General features: G+C 45.6%; 1 protein-coding gene across 1 annotated transcript in view; it reads right to left on the minus strand.

Annotated features, from left to right (window-relative positions):
• Window positions 1–14,025, minus strand: part of npr1a (natriuretic peptide receptor 1a) — a 57,450-nt gene that overhangs the window by 25,997 nt on the left and 17,428 nt on the right. Inside the window, exons 4-5 of the mRNA XM_067255400.1 lie at window positions 8,958–9,071; window positions 7,628–7,766 (exon numbers count right to left, since the gene is read on the minus strand). Coding sequence (XP_067111501.1) covers window positions 7,628–7,766; window positions 8,958–9,071 — 253 coding nt within the window. The remainder of the gene's footprint in view (window positions 1–7,627; window positions 7,767–8,957; window positions 9,072–14,025) is intronic.

Here is a 14,025-nt window from a genome sequence, read left to right on the forward strand (position 1 = left end):
AAAGTGCAGAAACATTCAAAAGGAACTAAACAAACTATGATAAAAACAGATAATTGAACACTCAATTTACCAAAACCAATCATTGGATATGTAGAAAGACATGAGAACAGGAGTACCACCCATCCAAAATAGGGAAATCTGGAAAAAACATTTTGAAAATCTATATGAAGACATCTCACCAGAAAATACAAACCTAAATCTAACAATCAAACAGCTAATATGAATAGAAATAACCATTAAGATTGTTGTGGAGAAAGTGAAAGTAAAACCCAACTACATTATGTTGACACATAAGAAATGATTTCCTTAAATAACAATCCAGTTGTAGCACAGCATGGTAAGAAAGAAACTAGGAGATGACCTTAGACCCACTTCCCTTTAGAATAACCTGGTAAACATGTTCTCAATTTTGCTCTCTGAAAGGGTGGGGGAAGGAGGTCAGAATGATACCTCCAACTAAGGAACTAGAGCCCCATAGGATCTAAGCATGGAAAGCTTGCATGAGGAGAGCTTGTCACAAAATACATTTGTGTATCAGAATAGAAAAAAAGATAGGGATTTTAAGATCAGTTGTTGACATTCATGGGGTGGGGTGGGGGTTGGGGGGAATGTTTTGCAATATTTCTGTATCAATGGTCGACTGGATTTTGCTCTCTGCTCTCTTTATGCTCAATGCGCACCAATTGTACACCTGCTTTAAGCTCAAATAAAACAAGTTATATTTGATTCAAAAGAGCGTTCGTGCATCCTTGAAAACCTTCTGAATTTAGCCCTGACAAGAACAACCAACCCCCCCTTGATTTCCAATCACCGAAGAATTGGCAACAAAGATCCAGTCCCTCAAAGCACAAAACAAAGGCCTGTGGTGCTTTTATCCTAAACAACCAAATTATTTGATTTGATTTATTACATCGAACAAAAAAAAGGAAAACGGAAAAAAAAAGGAAAACGTTTGTACTCTATTAGAGACTACCTCCATGTGGCATTGGAGAGAAGACGTGAGATCATTAAGTGGAAGTCGACCATGGTTGTAATTTAAGTTCCGCTCTATTAAACATTTGAATGAATCATCTAGCACAGGCCTTCCTCTCCATGACACAGAAGGTAGATCCTCATTCTACACAGATGATCTCGTCCTACAGCCGCCTGCCAAAGTTTAGCCATGGAAGTCGAACGACATCTAACAAAAATGATGGTTGTGATAAAAGAATCCTCAATGTCAGGAAGAGAGTCACATTCACACTAGGAAGCACTACTGTGGAACACAAATCCAAAACATCTCAATCGCCCCCTGGTGGCTGGCTGCAGTACAGGTCATAAGTCCCGCCCCCTCCATGTTAGCGGATGAGACAAGAGCCAAACAAAAAAATCTAAGTGCACGTCAAATACGTTTTATCCAAAGACAGTTTCTGTCATTGTAAGTCGTTCTCATCACGGTGATGTTTGTTCAAGTGTTCATTTTTGTTTTTAATTTCTTATTTTAGGATATAAAAGAGGTTAGTATGTGCTCGCGATTGGGTCAGGCGAGTGTATGGGTGGGATCTTGATACCGAGGCTCCACCACCTGATCACTACTGCGCAGACTCTGGCTCCAAATGACATCACCAGCGCAAGATGGCAGCACCGGTATCCGGGATATTTGGGCTTCATTTTTGTGGTGGGAGGAAGCAGAGACCATTCTTTTTACAGTCTATGGCCCCAGCTGTGGGGGCTGTCTGTAGGACCCTGATTGGCTGAGCAGGAGGCCATGTGATTGGTGGGTTAGTCTGCGAAGCACTTAGCTAATGTCAATAGAGCTCAACTGAGCGTGTGCACAGAGGGTGTTTAGAAGTAGTTAATTTTCTTTTTTCCTTTTCTAGAAGCAAAACCATTAAACAAAGCCTTGCAATTAGAAAACACAATAATAAATAAATTAGTAAACGTTTTGACAAGAATTGAATCAATTTAACAAGCCAAACAACCAATCATAAGAACTAAACAGAAATAGAACAGAGATTAAAACCGACGTGAAACATTTAGTCTGTAAAATGACTTCAATAAAACAATGACCATATGGGCATAGGAACAGGGTAATAATGTCTAATAAAGTTCAGGTCTCTAATGGTCTAAACTGGTCTCTACCTAGTCTGTAAAGGTCTATAATAGTCTGTGACTAGTCTGTACAGGTCTGTACTGGTCTATACTCATCTGTAACTACTCTGTACTGTAGAGACTAAATACGTTTTATCAGCATATTGAATGTATCCAGATGACTTTGTTTATTTACTGTTGAAACACCTATTACACAGCATGGCCTTCTATGGTATCACCACTCTTCTTCTGTCTTAAACAATATGCTCTCAGCTAGTCAAAGAGATGTCTTCTAGGCCACTCAAGCTTTCACAGATGCTCATTCTCTCTCTTTTCATAATGCCAGCTGTTGAGCTGAAGTGTGTGTGTGTGTGTGTGTGCGTGTGTGTGCATGTCCGTCAGTAGTGTGTCCGGTACAGGGAGTGTTTTCTTATAAATACAACTGATTATCTCCTTCTTGAAAAATCTGCACTGTCACACAGTGAGAGAGAGAGAGGGAGAGAGGGAGAGAGAGTGAGAGAGGGAGGGAGAGTGAGAGGTAGACACGGATGATGTGTGGGGGGCAGTGTGAAAGGGAAGGGGGTAGAAAGAGAGAAAGACAGACACAGCGGCGGTGGGAAAGATATGGAGAGAGAGACAGAGAGAGAAGTCCCTTTCACACAGAGATCCCGCAATATTGCCAAAAAGAAGACCAGCCATTATGCCAGCTTTCACTTATTTACTGTAACTGAACCAAACGTACGCAGCATAATGCCGCCCAGTGTGAGATTTTAGATAGCATGCCGATGTTACGGAAAAACCGAGGCGCAATGTCAGTGTGGTTATTAGAGTGTGTAGTGGTTGTTCCTTTTACACAGAAATGATTCAGCTCTGTGACTGCCTCCACTGCCGGCTTCATGCTGGTTCAACAATGACTCCTCATTCTGTGTTCGTACCTTTTACACAGAACTGTGAAGCGGCATTAAGGCACAGATTTCCCGCCTTGAAAAAAAGAGAGAGAGAGATAGAGAGGGAGAGAGAAAAAGAGAGAGGGTGAGAGAGGGGGACAAAGAGAGAGAGAGAGACAGAGGGGAAGAGAGAGAGAATGAGAAGGAAAGAGAGAGAAAAGAAAGAGAAGGAGAGAGAGGGGGAGAGAGAGGGACAGAGAGAGAAAATAGGAGTGGAAAAGTACAGAATATTCCCCGGCAACCTTAGAAGGACTGGTTTGTTGAACAATGTGGCCAGCCTTCTGCTGCTGTAATAAAACTATTATTATCATATGTACACAGAACACACATATATGTACAAACACACACACACTCTCTTTCACACACTCAAACACACAGACATACAAACACATACTCTTTCACACACACCCAGAACCAGAACCTGGCTGGTACAGTGGAAAAACACTGGTAGCGAGAAACAAGATGGCTGCTCCTCAGAGTCAGGGTGGACTGCGACAGGAAGTGTGTGTCCCTGACAGGAAGTGTGTCCCCCGGACAGGAGAAGTGACACGTGCTGGCACCAGCTGCAGTGGATGACCGATATAATCAGAGATGTGTGAGTGTGTCTATGTGAGTGTGTGTCATTGTGTGTATGTGTGTGTGTGTGTGTGTGTGAGTGTGTGTGTGTGTGTGTGTTTGTGTCTGTGAGAATGTGTGTGTGAGAGTATGTGTTTGTGTGTGTGTCTGTGAAAATGTGTGTGTGAGTGTGTGTGACAGGATCTAGATGGAGTCCAATTGTCACCCCTGGGAGGGTGTCAGGATACTGAAATACATGAGAGGGTCCTTCTCCTGGGAGAGGGAGTCAATAAAGTGTGTGTGTGTGTGTGAGCTGGGGTATTTTATGGGATTTTCAAGGCTAGTTGGTGGGACTGGGCTGTTACTGCTTCTCATTTAATAGAAAAACAAGAGGAGGGGAGAGGACAAGAGAGGAGAGGAGAGAGAAGAGTGAAGGAGAGAGGAGAAGAGAAGAGGAAGGAGAACAGGAGAGAACAGGAGAGAATGATAGAGTACTAGGGAGCAGAGAGAAAAAAGGAAAAGAGCTGACAGAACAGTATAACAGGAATATGGTCCATTTGTTTACGCTGGCTGTTCACTAATTCCGTCTGCTTGTCACTAATGATGCCTTTTTAGATGGAGGGAGAGATAGAGAGAGAGAGAGTAGGAGAGAGTAGGAGAGAGGGAGAGAGAGGATGAGAAAAGGAGAGCGTGAACACAGAGTTCACATGAGGGTAGTCTCCTATCTGATAATCACTGATTATAAATCATTTTAATGGCATAATACAATTAATGCTGATCTATTTCAAACGTTTCACTTTATTTGTTTTGTGTAATTTGCTCTGCAAGTAAAAACATTTGAATTTAAGACAGATAGAAAGATGAAGAGAGAAACCAGAGAATCCCTGTATGATGCAGAACATACACACATACCACACACACACATCACACACAAACATACACACACCCATACACACCCACACATCACACACACAAACAAACACACACACACACACACCTCACACACAAACACATCACATACACATACACACACAAACACATCACATACACATACACACTCAAACACACCACACACACACATCACACACACGACACACAGATGAATGCTATCCATTTTTCATCTCCTGTCAACCTAGGATTCTCTATGACCCTCGTTTGACCCAGACTAGTCAGATAACCCTGCACCCGTCTAATCAGCTAACACCCTATCGATTACACATGGACAAGACTGTACCAGTCAAAGGTGAACGCTTTGGTGGCGAGGAGCGTGTGTGCTGTGTGTGTGAGAGAGTTTGTAGGTTTGTATGTGTGTGTCTATGTCAGGTGTATGTGTGTGATGTGTGTATACACCACACAGACCGGAGGAGAGAGGGAGGAAGAGAGGGAGGAGGGGAGAGGACTCTGGAGGTAGAGAGGGAGGAAGAGAGGGAGGAGGGGAAAGGACTCAGGAGGTAGAAAAGGGTCAAACCTGAGCAATCCCCTTTCCTCCTCTTCCACCCTCACCCTGGATAAGAGCATTTTCTAAATAAATACAAATGTAAAAATGGAAGGGATGGAAGGGAGGAAGGAAGAAAGGGAGGGAGGTAGGGGAGGGCAGAGGGGGTCTTTAAACAAGAAAAAATAGAATGTGTGTGTGTGAGAGCGTGAGAATGAGTGAGTGAGAGAGAGAGAGAGAGAGAGAGAGAGAGAGAGAGAGAGAGAGAAAGAGAAAGAGAGAGAGAGACAGAGAGAGAGAGAAAGAGGCTATGACGAAGGCAGTGTGAGGTGGTCACAGATGTTGGAGATAAACAGCACTCTCTGTTTTCTCTTTATTAGATTCAGCCCCTATTATCCTGCTCCTGCTGTGTCCTCACACACACGCGCGCACACACACACACACAGACTCACGTAAACACACACACTCTGTGACGGGCCTCCCTCTCTGTCTGCTGTTTGTCTGTTCTTGGGAGCGGAGGGTGGTGGGTGGAGCCGGAGGGTGGTCAGTGCAGACATCACACCTGGATCCAGAAGGTTCCTGGTGAGCCAACCTCAGGAACCCTTTAACGAGCCTGAAGTCTGTCAAGAACTCTCTCTTTCCACACCGCCGCATTCTGTTTGCTAACGGCTTTGTCTTTGGAGTTGATATTTCTCTCTCATTCACTCCCTTGCATCACCCATGTACCCTCGCTTTTCCCCTCCATCTCTCTCTCCCTCTATCTCTCCCCCACCCCTCCTTCATCTCTCTCTCCACCACCCCTCCTCCATCTCTCTCTCCCTCTATCTCTCCCCCACCCCTCCTCCCTCTATCTCTCCCCCACCCCTCCTCCTTCTCTCCCCTCACCCCTCCTCCACTCTGGATGTGATTATTGTCCAATGTTCATGTTCTAGAAGGTTCTCTACATTCCACCCTCATCAGGACCTTGGTGAGGTTCTAGACCACACTCCCTTCAATTCCATTCACCAAATTAATAGCTAATTCACTTTAACTGCTCTCTGTGTCTAATCTCTATTTATCTCTCTCTCACACACAGACACACACAGTGCAAACACAGAGGGAGAGAGGAAGGGAGAGGAGAGAAGGGAGGATGGAATCACAACTGAAGCACCATGTCTAATTTTGCTAAATTTAAGCCTGGCGCTTCACACACTCTTTCACACACACGCACACCAACACACACCAACACACAGACACACACACATTCCTCATCTGGTATGGTGACCCTCTATGTATTATCTCATGTCACAGAGTGTTTACTCCTTTCAGCCACACCAGCCTGCATTATAAAAACACCCTTAACACACACACGTACTCTTACACACATACTCTTACACACATACACTTACACACACACACACACACACACACACACACACACACACACACACACACACACACACACACACACACACACACACACACACAGGGAGAGGACAGGAGAGGAGATGAAATCCATTCAGACACACACACATGTCATGCTGTCTTGTGTAACTTGGCTCTGTGCTATCAGAACTCCCAGAGGGAGAAGTCCCTGGTTCAGATCAACACTGGTCAATAAGCGTGTGTGTGTGAGTGAGTGTGTGAGTGTATCCTAGTGTGTGCATGTGTATCTGAATGACTGTGTGTGTATGTATGCGAGCGTGCGTGTACCTGAGTGTGACTGAGTTAGTGTGCGTGTATCTGAGTTTGACTGTCAGTATGTGTGTACCTGAGTGTGACTGAGTTTGTGTGTGTGTATCTGAATGTGACTGTCGGTGTGTGTGTGTGTGTTCCCTGGGCCGTAAGATCAGTCCCAGCTCATAGAGACCAGACTGATAGACTCAATCTGTTCTCAAACACGATGTATCTCTCACAGTGTCTCTTACACTCTATCACCCCCTCTACTCTCTTTCTCTCCATCCCTTGCTTTCTATCTCTCTCTCTCTTGCAGCCTGTTCAACTCGATCACTCCTCTCGTCTCTCCTCCTCTGTCTCTTTCTCCATCCTGATGATGTCTTATCTTTCCATCTGTCTCCATATCTGTCTCTCTCTATCCCATTTCAAGGTGTCTTTTTTTTGCCTCCATCCCTCTATCTGTCCCTCCTCTCTCGGTCCCTACCCCCTCTCTCCTCCCCCCCCCTCTGTCTTTTCCTTTAGTAAACAGAGTTCCTGTCTCTCTGGGCATCCGATCCACAACAGTCAAGCAAACACACATACACAGAGTCACATACACACTCACGCAATCACGCGCACACACACACGTGTGTGTAACTGAGAGTGGATCACCAGTATGAGGCAGAGGAACCAGATACTCTGTGTCTGATGAGAGGTTATGACATCATTTCTAGGCGCAGAGATTAAGCAGAGCAGAACCCTGTCTCCTTTAGAACTTGCCGGAACAGATGCTTTTGTCCCCATGGCAACCAGCTGCTTCGATAGCTGAGTGCAGCTACTTAATTGTATGTTTGGCCAAACACTCATGTATACAATCCAATAATATAACTCTGTGTGTGTATAACTGACTGTATCTATAACTCTGAGTGTGTGTGACTGTCTGTGTGTGTGTGTGTCTGTGTGTTCGTGCGTGTGCGTGACTGACCGTGGTAGGTCCTGTTCCACATCCTCTTGGTGATGACATCACCGTGTGGGCGGAGCCCCCCGGTCTGCTCCAGAGTCTCATTCAGGACGTGAGAGTAGAGCATCACTCCGTCATAGAAGGAGCCCGCAATCACATTGATCTGGGGGGGAGAGGGGAGGGACGGGGAGGGGAGGGAGGAGGAGTTAACAACACCGTCATAGGAGAAGGCCGTGATCAAGATGAGCTGGGGGGGTGGGGGGGGGGGGGGTGTGATGGAGGGAGGGAGGAGGGGAGTTAATTCATAAACTATTCAGTAAATATCCGTTTAAATGTTTCCAGCGTTGTTCTAGGTGAAGGGCTGGGAGAGGGGGGGTGGGGGGGTTGGCTTGTTAGACACGCATGATCATAACTCAGGGCAATATTTGTTTGGGTTTAGAGTCCCAGAGCAGTCTAGCCATGTGTGTGTGTGGTGTGTGTGTGTGTGTGTGTGTGAGTGAGTGTGTGTGTTAAAAAAAACAACACGAAAAAACTGTATAGACTCCCCTGAGACCAGCAGACCCTTCTCTAACCTCCCGACAGACATACAGAAGGTCCCTGTCCCTGCATGTGTGTGCACGTGTGTGTGTGTGTGTGCACGTGTGTGCACGTGTGTGTGCGTGTGTGTGCGTGTGTGTGTCAACACTAGGCAAGGGCGTCTGGATCAGCAGAGGGATGGATAGCAGTAACCTTCACTGCCAGAGACTGCTATTGCAGGAAGACCTTTCCTCCAATCACAACGTTTCCATCCCTCCATCTTTCCATCCCCTCTCCTTCCGCGACTCCATTCATCCCTCAACTCAGTCCCTCTTTTCCTGGTAGGTGGATCGCAGTGGTCGAGCATGCAAGTGCCGATCAAGTGTACGGTTCGCATATATGTATTTCTTTGTTTTTCCTTTTAAGCAATTGACATTTGCTGTTTGACTGTCTGAATGTAACGTCATGTGTGGTGTATTGTGTTTGTGGACAATGTTAATGTGTAACTCAATTCTGATATGCCTGGATCCGGATGTCTTGTGCCCAAGACATCCATGGACTGTTAACCCCACTAGCCTAAGAATTGTACCCGTGGCACTTAATTTCATGTTAAAAATGATTGGATGTACTGTATGACTGCATTTGATAAAAGGAAATAAAAATTTTTTTTTTTTAAAGTCTCCGGTTCGCATCCCACCCAAATGTCAATAGCTAAGGAATCTGAACACATCCAATGAAAAATATCTCTCCCTCTCCATCCCTTCCCCTCCCGTTGCCTCTCTTTCTCCGTCCATCTACCCTCCCTTCCCCCATCCAACCCCCCGTCCCCAAGTCTCACCAGTGAGTTGTCGATGGTGAAGTTGAACTTGTCCCCGGCGTCTGTCTTCAACTGAGAGACAAACTCCTTATACTCTGGGTTTTGTGGTTCCCTGTAGGTCAAGATTTTCACACTCTGCACACACACAAAAGAGAGAGATCACAGTGAAGGTTACAATACCATAGAGTGTAGTACATTAGAAGGGGCTTGAGGATGTAAACATTGTGTCCGTCAATGTCTCACTGCTGTGCACGTGAGTCTACCTACCTAATCTGCCTGCTTGACACCTTTCTAATGGCTGCTGGCAATGACAGAGTAGGCTACATCCAGCAGTGTTCCAGGCATTAATGAGTGAGTCATACTAAAGTACAGCCTGGTCTGTCCTGTTGACAACGCAACAACACCAACGCTAGTCAACTTGTTAGCTAGACAGTTAGCTAGTCAGCCAGCTAGTCTGCAAGTTAGGCTACTTAACTAGTTAGCTACTTAGTCAGCCAGGTAGTCGGCTAGCCAGCCATTCCTATAGTTACCCACTCAACTAGCCAACTACTCTGCTAGTTAGCCAGTCAGCTTGTTAGCCAGTCAGCTAGTTGGCCACTAAGCTAGTTAGCCAGTCAGCTAGTTAGCCAGTCAGCTAGTTGGCCACTAAGCTATTTAGCCAGTTAGCCAGTCAGCTAGTTGGCCACTAAGCTAGTTAGCCAGTCAGCTAGTTAGCCAGTCAGCTAGTTGGCCAGTCAGCTAGTTAGCCAGTCAGCTAGTTAGCCAGTCAGCTAGTTGGCCACTAAGCTAGTTAGCCATTCAGCTTTTGTCAGCCAGTCCGCTAGTTAGCTTTCAGGCACAGTCCCCATGCACATTCACTGAACCCTAACACACACTTGTGACAGAGTTAAATTGTGGGAGATTCCATCAACCCACATAAGGAGTCACTCATAGGAATTTCCATGCATTATTGTTTTGTATTTGGTTAAGTGCGTATGCTACAGACTGTGTATTCGGTGCCAGAGATTTATATTTTCTTTAACGTTTGAGGTATGAGACCCTCCTTCATTCTACCTGCTCTGAAGGCTTAACAATGCAAACATGTGCAGGTTATGTTCGTCAAATTTCATCCCACTAGCGGGAAATTTGGTTGCAGCCAGGCATGAAAAAACACATACAAACCATGTTGTATCGAATATAACTAATGCAAAATCAAATGTATGAAAATGCATCCGCTTTGCCAGACAGTTAAATTCATATTTCGGAGCTGTTGATAGTGTGCCTCCTGTAGGGACATGCTGGGTAGGGACATTGTGTCTAGCTAGTGGCACTGTTAGTTTAGCTATGATTAAACCAACATACTTTTATATTTTTCAATATAAAGAGGTGGAACGTAATGTGGCCTGTTATCAGTTTTTGTGAGAGACATGAAATAGTACATAGTAGAAAGGTATCCTAAAATACTGTGTCCACAGCAGTATTTTCTGCCCGCGATCTTTCTGATACTCATTATTTCCCACACACACGCACACAGACTCAGCCTTGCTAGTTATGCAGGCTGGGTGCATGGTTCTGGATCAACGACTGTACAGTTTAATCCCCAATAAACCTAATTGGACCCAAATAAGTCTCTGTTGCTTCATTAATAAAGAAAGGATGAACGGCAAAAAAAGAAGAAAGAACAACAGAATCGGATGCTGTCTTCTTTCATCTTTCACTGAGGCGCTGTCGTCTTGTCTTCCTCAGGATAATCAGCCAGTAGGAGGTTGGGGAGAGAAGACTAATCCTCCACACACACAGACACACACACGCGACACACACACAGACACATGCCTGCACACACGCATGCAAGCATGTGCACACAAAGACACGCACATATATAGACACGCACACACGCACACAAACACATACACATACAGACATGCATGCCCTCTTACATAGACACCCACTCTCTGACACACACATAAGCCTCGTTTCCACCACAAGCCCCTAACTTGTTCTCCCCAGTACTCCTTTTCAAGGATCTAGAAGGTTCTTCAGCCGGTTGTTAGCAGTGTTTCCACCACAAAAACTTTCCCCAGAAAAATTGGCAAATTAGCAGATGCAGAATGCAGATATATTCTGCATATATATATATATATATATAGCGTACGGAAATATAAATATTTTGCGGCGTGAACATTTTTCTGAACTCTAACATGCCAGAGATTTTAGAATACACTTTATCACTGCGGTCGCCAATTCTAATTGCCTCTGGATTTCGTGCTCAGCATAAATAAGGCCCTGCGTCCCAAATCACATCATTTTTATTTTTACTTTTAGCAGGCCTGCAGCAGCTCTTACAAAGTACTGCTGCATCCAGTCTGCATACAACTGGGACAAACTACTATGTCACAACGTTGCGGCTTCAACTTGACCCTCTTGGTCATACATCCGTCCCAGCTCAGGGCACAACATTTGAAAGTTGTAAAAAGAAATGATTGGTGCTACATTTTTTACCTTGGAGATTCAAAAAATCGCAGAGCTGACCAGAGAAGTATGTCAGTTTAACACACATACTGTCAGAGGGCACCTTCCATTGTGCAGAGGATTGTGGCTCAGAAAAGCCAGAGAAGCACGCTGGCTTGCATCCTGCAAAATGCAACCAGATGCAATAGGACATCCTGGTATTTTGGCATACTGCATTTGACATGCTATGTATTGGGACATACAAAATCCTGTTCTGGCAAAATAAATAGTATGATAGTATACTAGTATGGGTTTTGGGACATACCCTTAGACTTTGTTGTCGGTCCAGCTATTGTATGTTCTCGTGGCCACACAACTTTTAAATGGTGGTTGGAAAATCGGTTGAAATACTTGAATGCTGCAAAGAAATGTTCAGCACTGCAAGCCCCACCCCAAAGTTCCAGTATTATAGCAAGAACCATCCCCAGAGCAGGGTCTTAATGGTTCCTAATTTTTGCTCTGCGGAATTCAATTTAGAACGTGGGTCCTGTGGTGAAAATGAAGCTTAGTGCAAGTTCAGTCAGGCAAAACCGAACTCTGCACACGTTATGTCTCACTACACACTCCCCCCGCTATACGCACGCACTCTCCTTTCCCTCTACCTCTATGCAGGGGCTGTCATCGGGGTTCTATGCTCGATTAGCCGCGCTCTCTATCGATTAGTACAGTGCCATGCCTCCTTCGCTAGCCTATACTGATGCTGTGCCTTTAAATGTGTTTCTCTCCCTGTTTAGTTTGTCCATGCTACCCCTGTGAGCGACCCTCCACCTCCCCGTCGCCACCTGGCCTCTCTGTCTGGCTGGGTTGTCGGCTGCCGCTGCCGCCACCAGTGCCTGGACTCCATGGGGGATTCTTTCGGTTGCAGGGCTGAAGCCCATTGATCATTGAATTCCCCATCGGGGCCTAAGCGCCAAACACCTGTTGTTAATTCCAGCATCTTTGTAAAATAAATATCAGTTTTCTCATCCAGGTCTCTCCTGATTGAAATGCAACGAGTTCCAGGGAACGATCTTAGTTCCAGGGTAAAGTTCCTGTGGTGGAAATGCGGCCATACACACACACACACACACACACACACACACACACACACACACACACACACACACACACACACACACACACACACACACACACACACAGACACTAGGACACAAACACAACCACACAAATACACACACACTCTCACATACACAGATGGACAACACACATGGAAGGATGAAAGCACACACAAGGAAACACCACTCACTCAGTCTCTCTTAATTATGTAATCTGTGGAGGTTAACCATTAGAAGTAAAACACACGCACACACACACACACACTGCTCCCTAGTCTGCAGAAGGTATATACACATATGCACACAGACACATGCAGGCCACAAAAACATTTACGTAAATCAGCCTGGTGGTTAGAGACAGAAATCCAATCTCAGCCAATCACACAGGCTGCTGTGGCTGCTGCATGGCTAAGGCTCTGATTGGTGGTCCTGCCGAGGGCAGATGGGACTTCTGTGTGTGAGTGAGTGTGTGTGTTAGTGTGTGAATGCGTGAGAGTGTGTGTGTGTATGTGTGTGTGTGACTCCTAGGCATCTGAGAAGAATGAGGACAGGGACCAGGGAGGCAGAAAAAGATGACACAGAGTTCTAGAACCTATCAGACCAGAAGCTGACTTACCTTTCCCTGCCATACCTACCCCCATCTGTTCTAGCTCTTCCCCTCTGTTCTAGAACCTTCTATCTATCCCACTGTTCTAGAATGCACCATCTCTCTCTGTTCCAGAACCATTAATCTATCACCCTCTGTTCTAGAATCCTACATATCTTTCGAATCCATTGTATGTGAGAAGTTGCTTAAGGGTTACATCCCGCAGCATGGATGTATGGTGTATGTGTGAGTGAGTAGTGGGTTTAGAGTAGTGGGTTTAGGGTTACATACTGTGGCATGGGTCAGTGTGTGAGCAGAGGGTTACGTAGTGCAACATGGATCTCCAGACAGAGAGAGGGGCTCAGTGAAAACATGCCTGTGTTTCAGGAATGTGCTGATACAGCTCATGTACAACAACATGGGTGGTGGGCCTGTGACTGTGTGTGTGTGTGTGCTTGTGTGTGGGAGTGTGGGAGTGGGGTCAGTGACCAGGCTAATGTAAGGAATATCCCAGAGCCACATTGGAAAAAGATTGTGTTGAGTTTGTGTGACTGTGTGAGTGTGTGTGTGTGTGTGCATGCGCGTGTGTGTGTGTGTGTGTGTATGTGTGTGTGTGTGCGTGCGTGCGTCTAGGTCTGATTGTATTTGTGTGTGACGGAGAACAGAAGATAATGGATCATTAGCAGGCAGACTGGACAGGTGCTGCTGCTCTGGCCTGATTACCTGATGATCACACTGACTTCATCAAACTCCGAAGATTCACTTCTCACCCACACACCTCTGTGTTTCTAGACAAACACACACACACATGCACACACATCACCCACACACACCTCTGTTTGTTCCCCTGATACCAAGGAAGCTGGAAGCCATTTAACCTCCAGTTAGTTGGCCCCTTCCTCGCACCTGCCTCCACACACACACACACACACTTGTCTGCCTGCTCCTTCCTCACACCTGC

Source organism: Osmerus mordax, chromosome 18 (assembly GCF_038355195.1).
Source record: "Osmerus mordax isolate fOsmMor3 chromosome 18, fOsmMor3.pri, whole genome shotgun sequence".
Lineage (NCBI taxonomy): Eukaryota > Metazoa > Chordata > Actinopteri > Osmeriformes > Osmeridae > Osmerus > Osmerus mordax.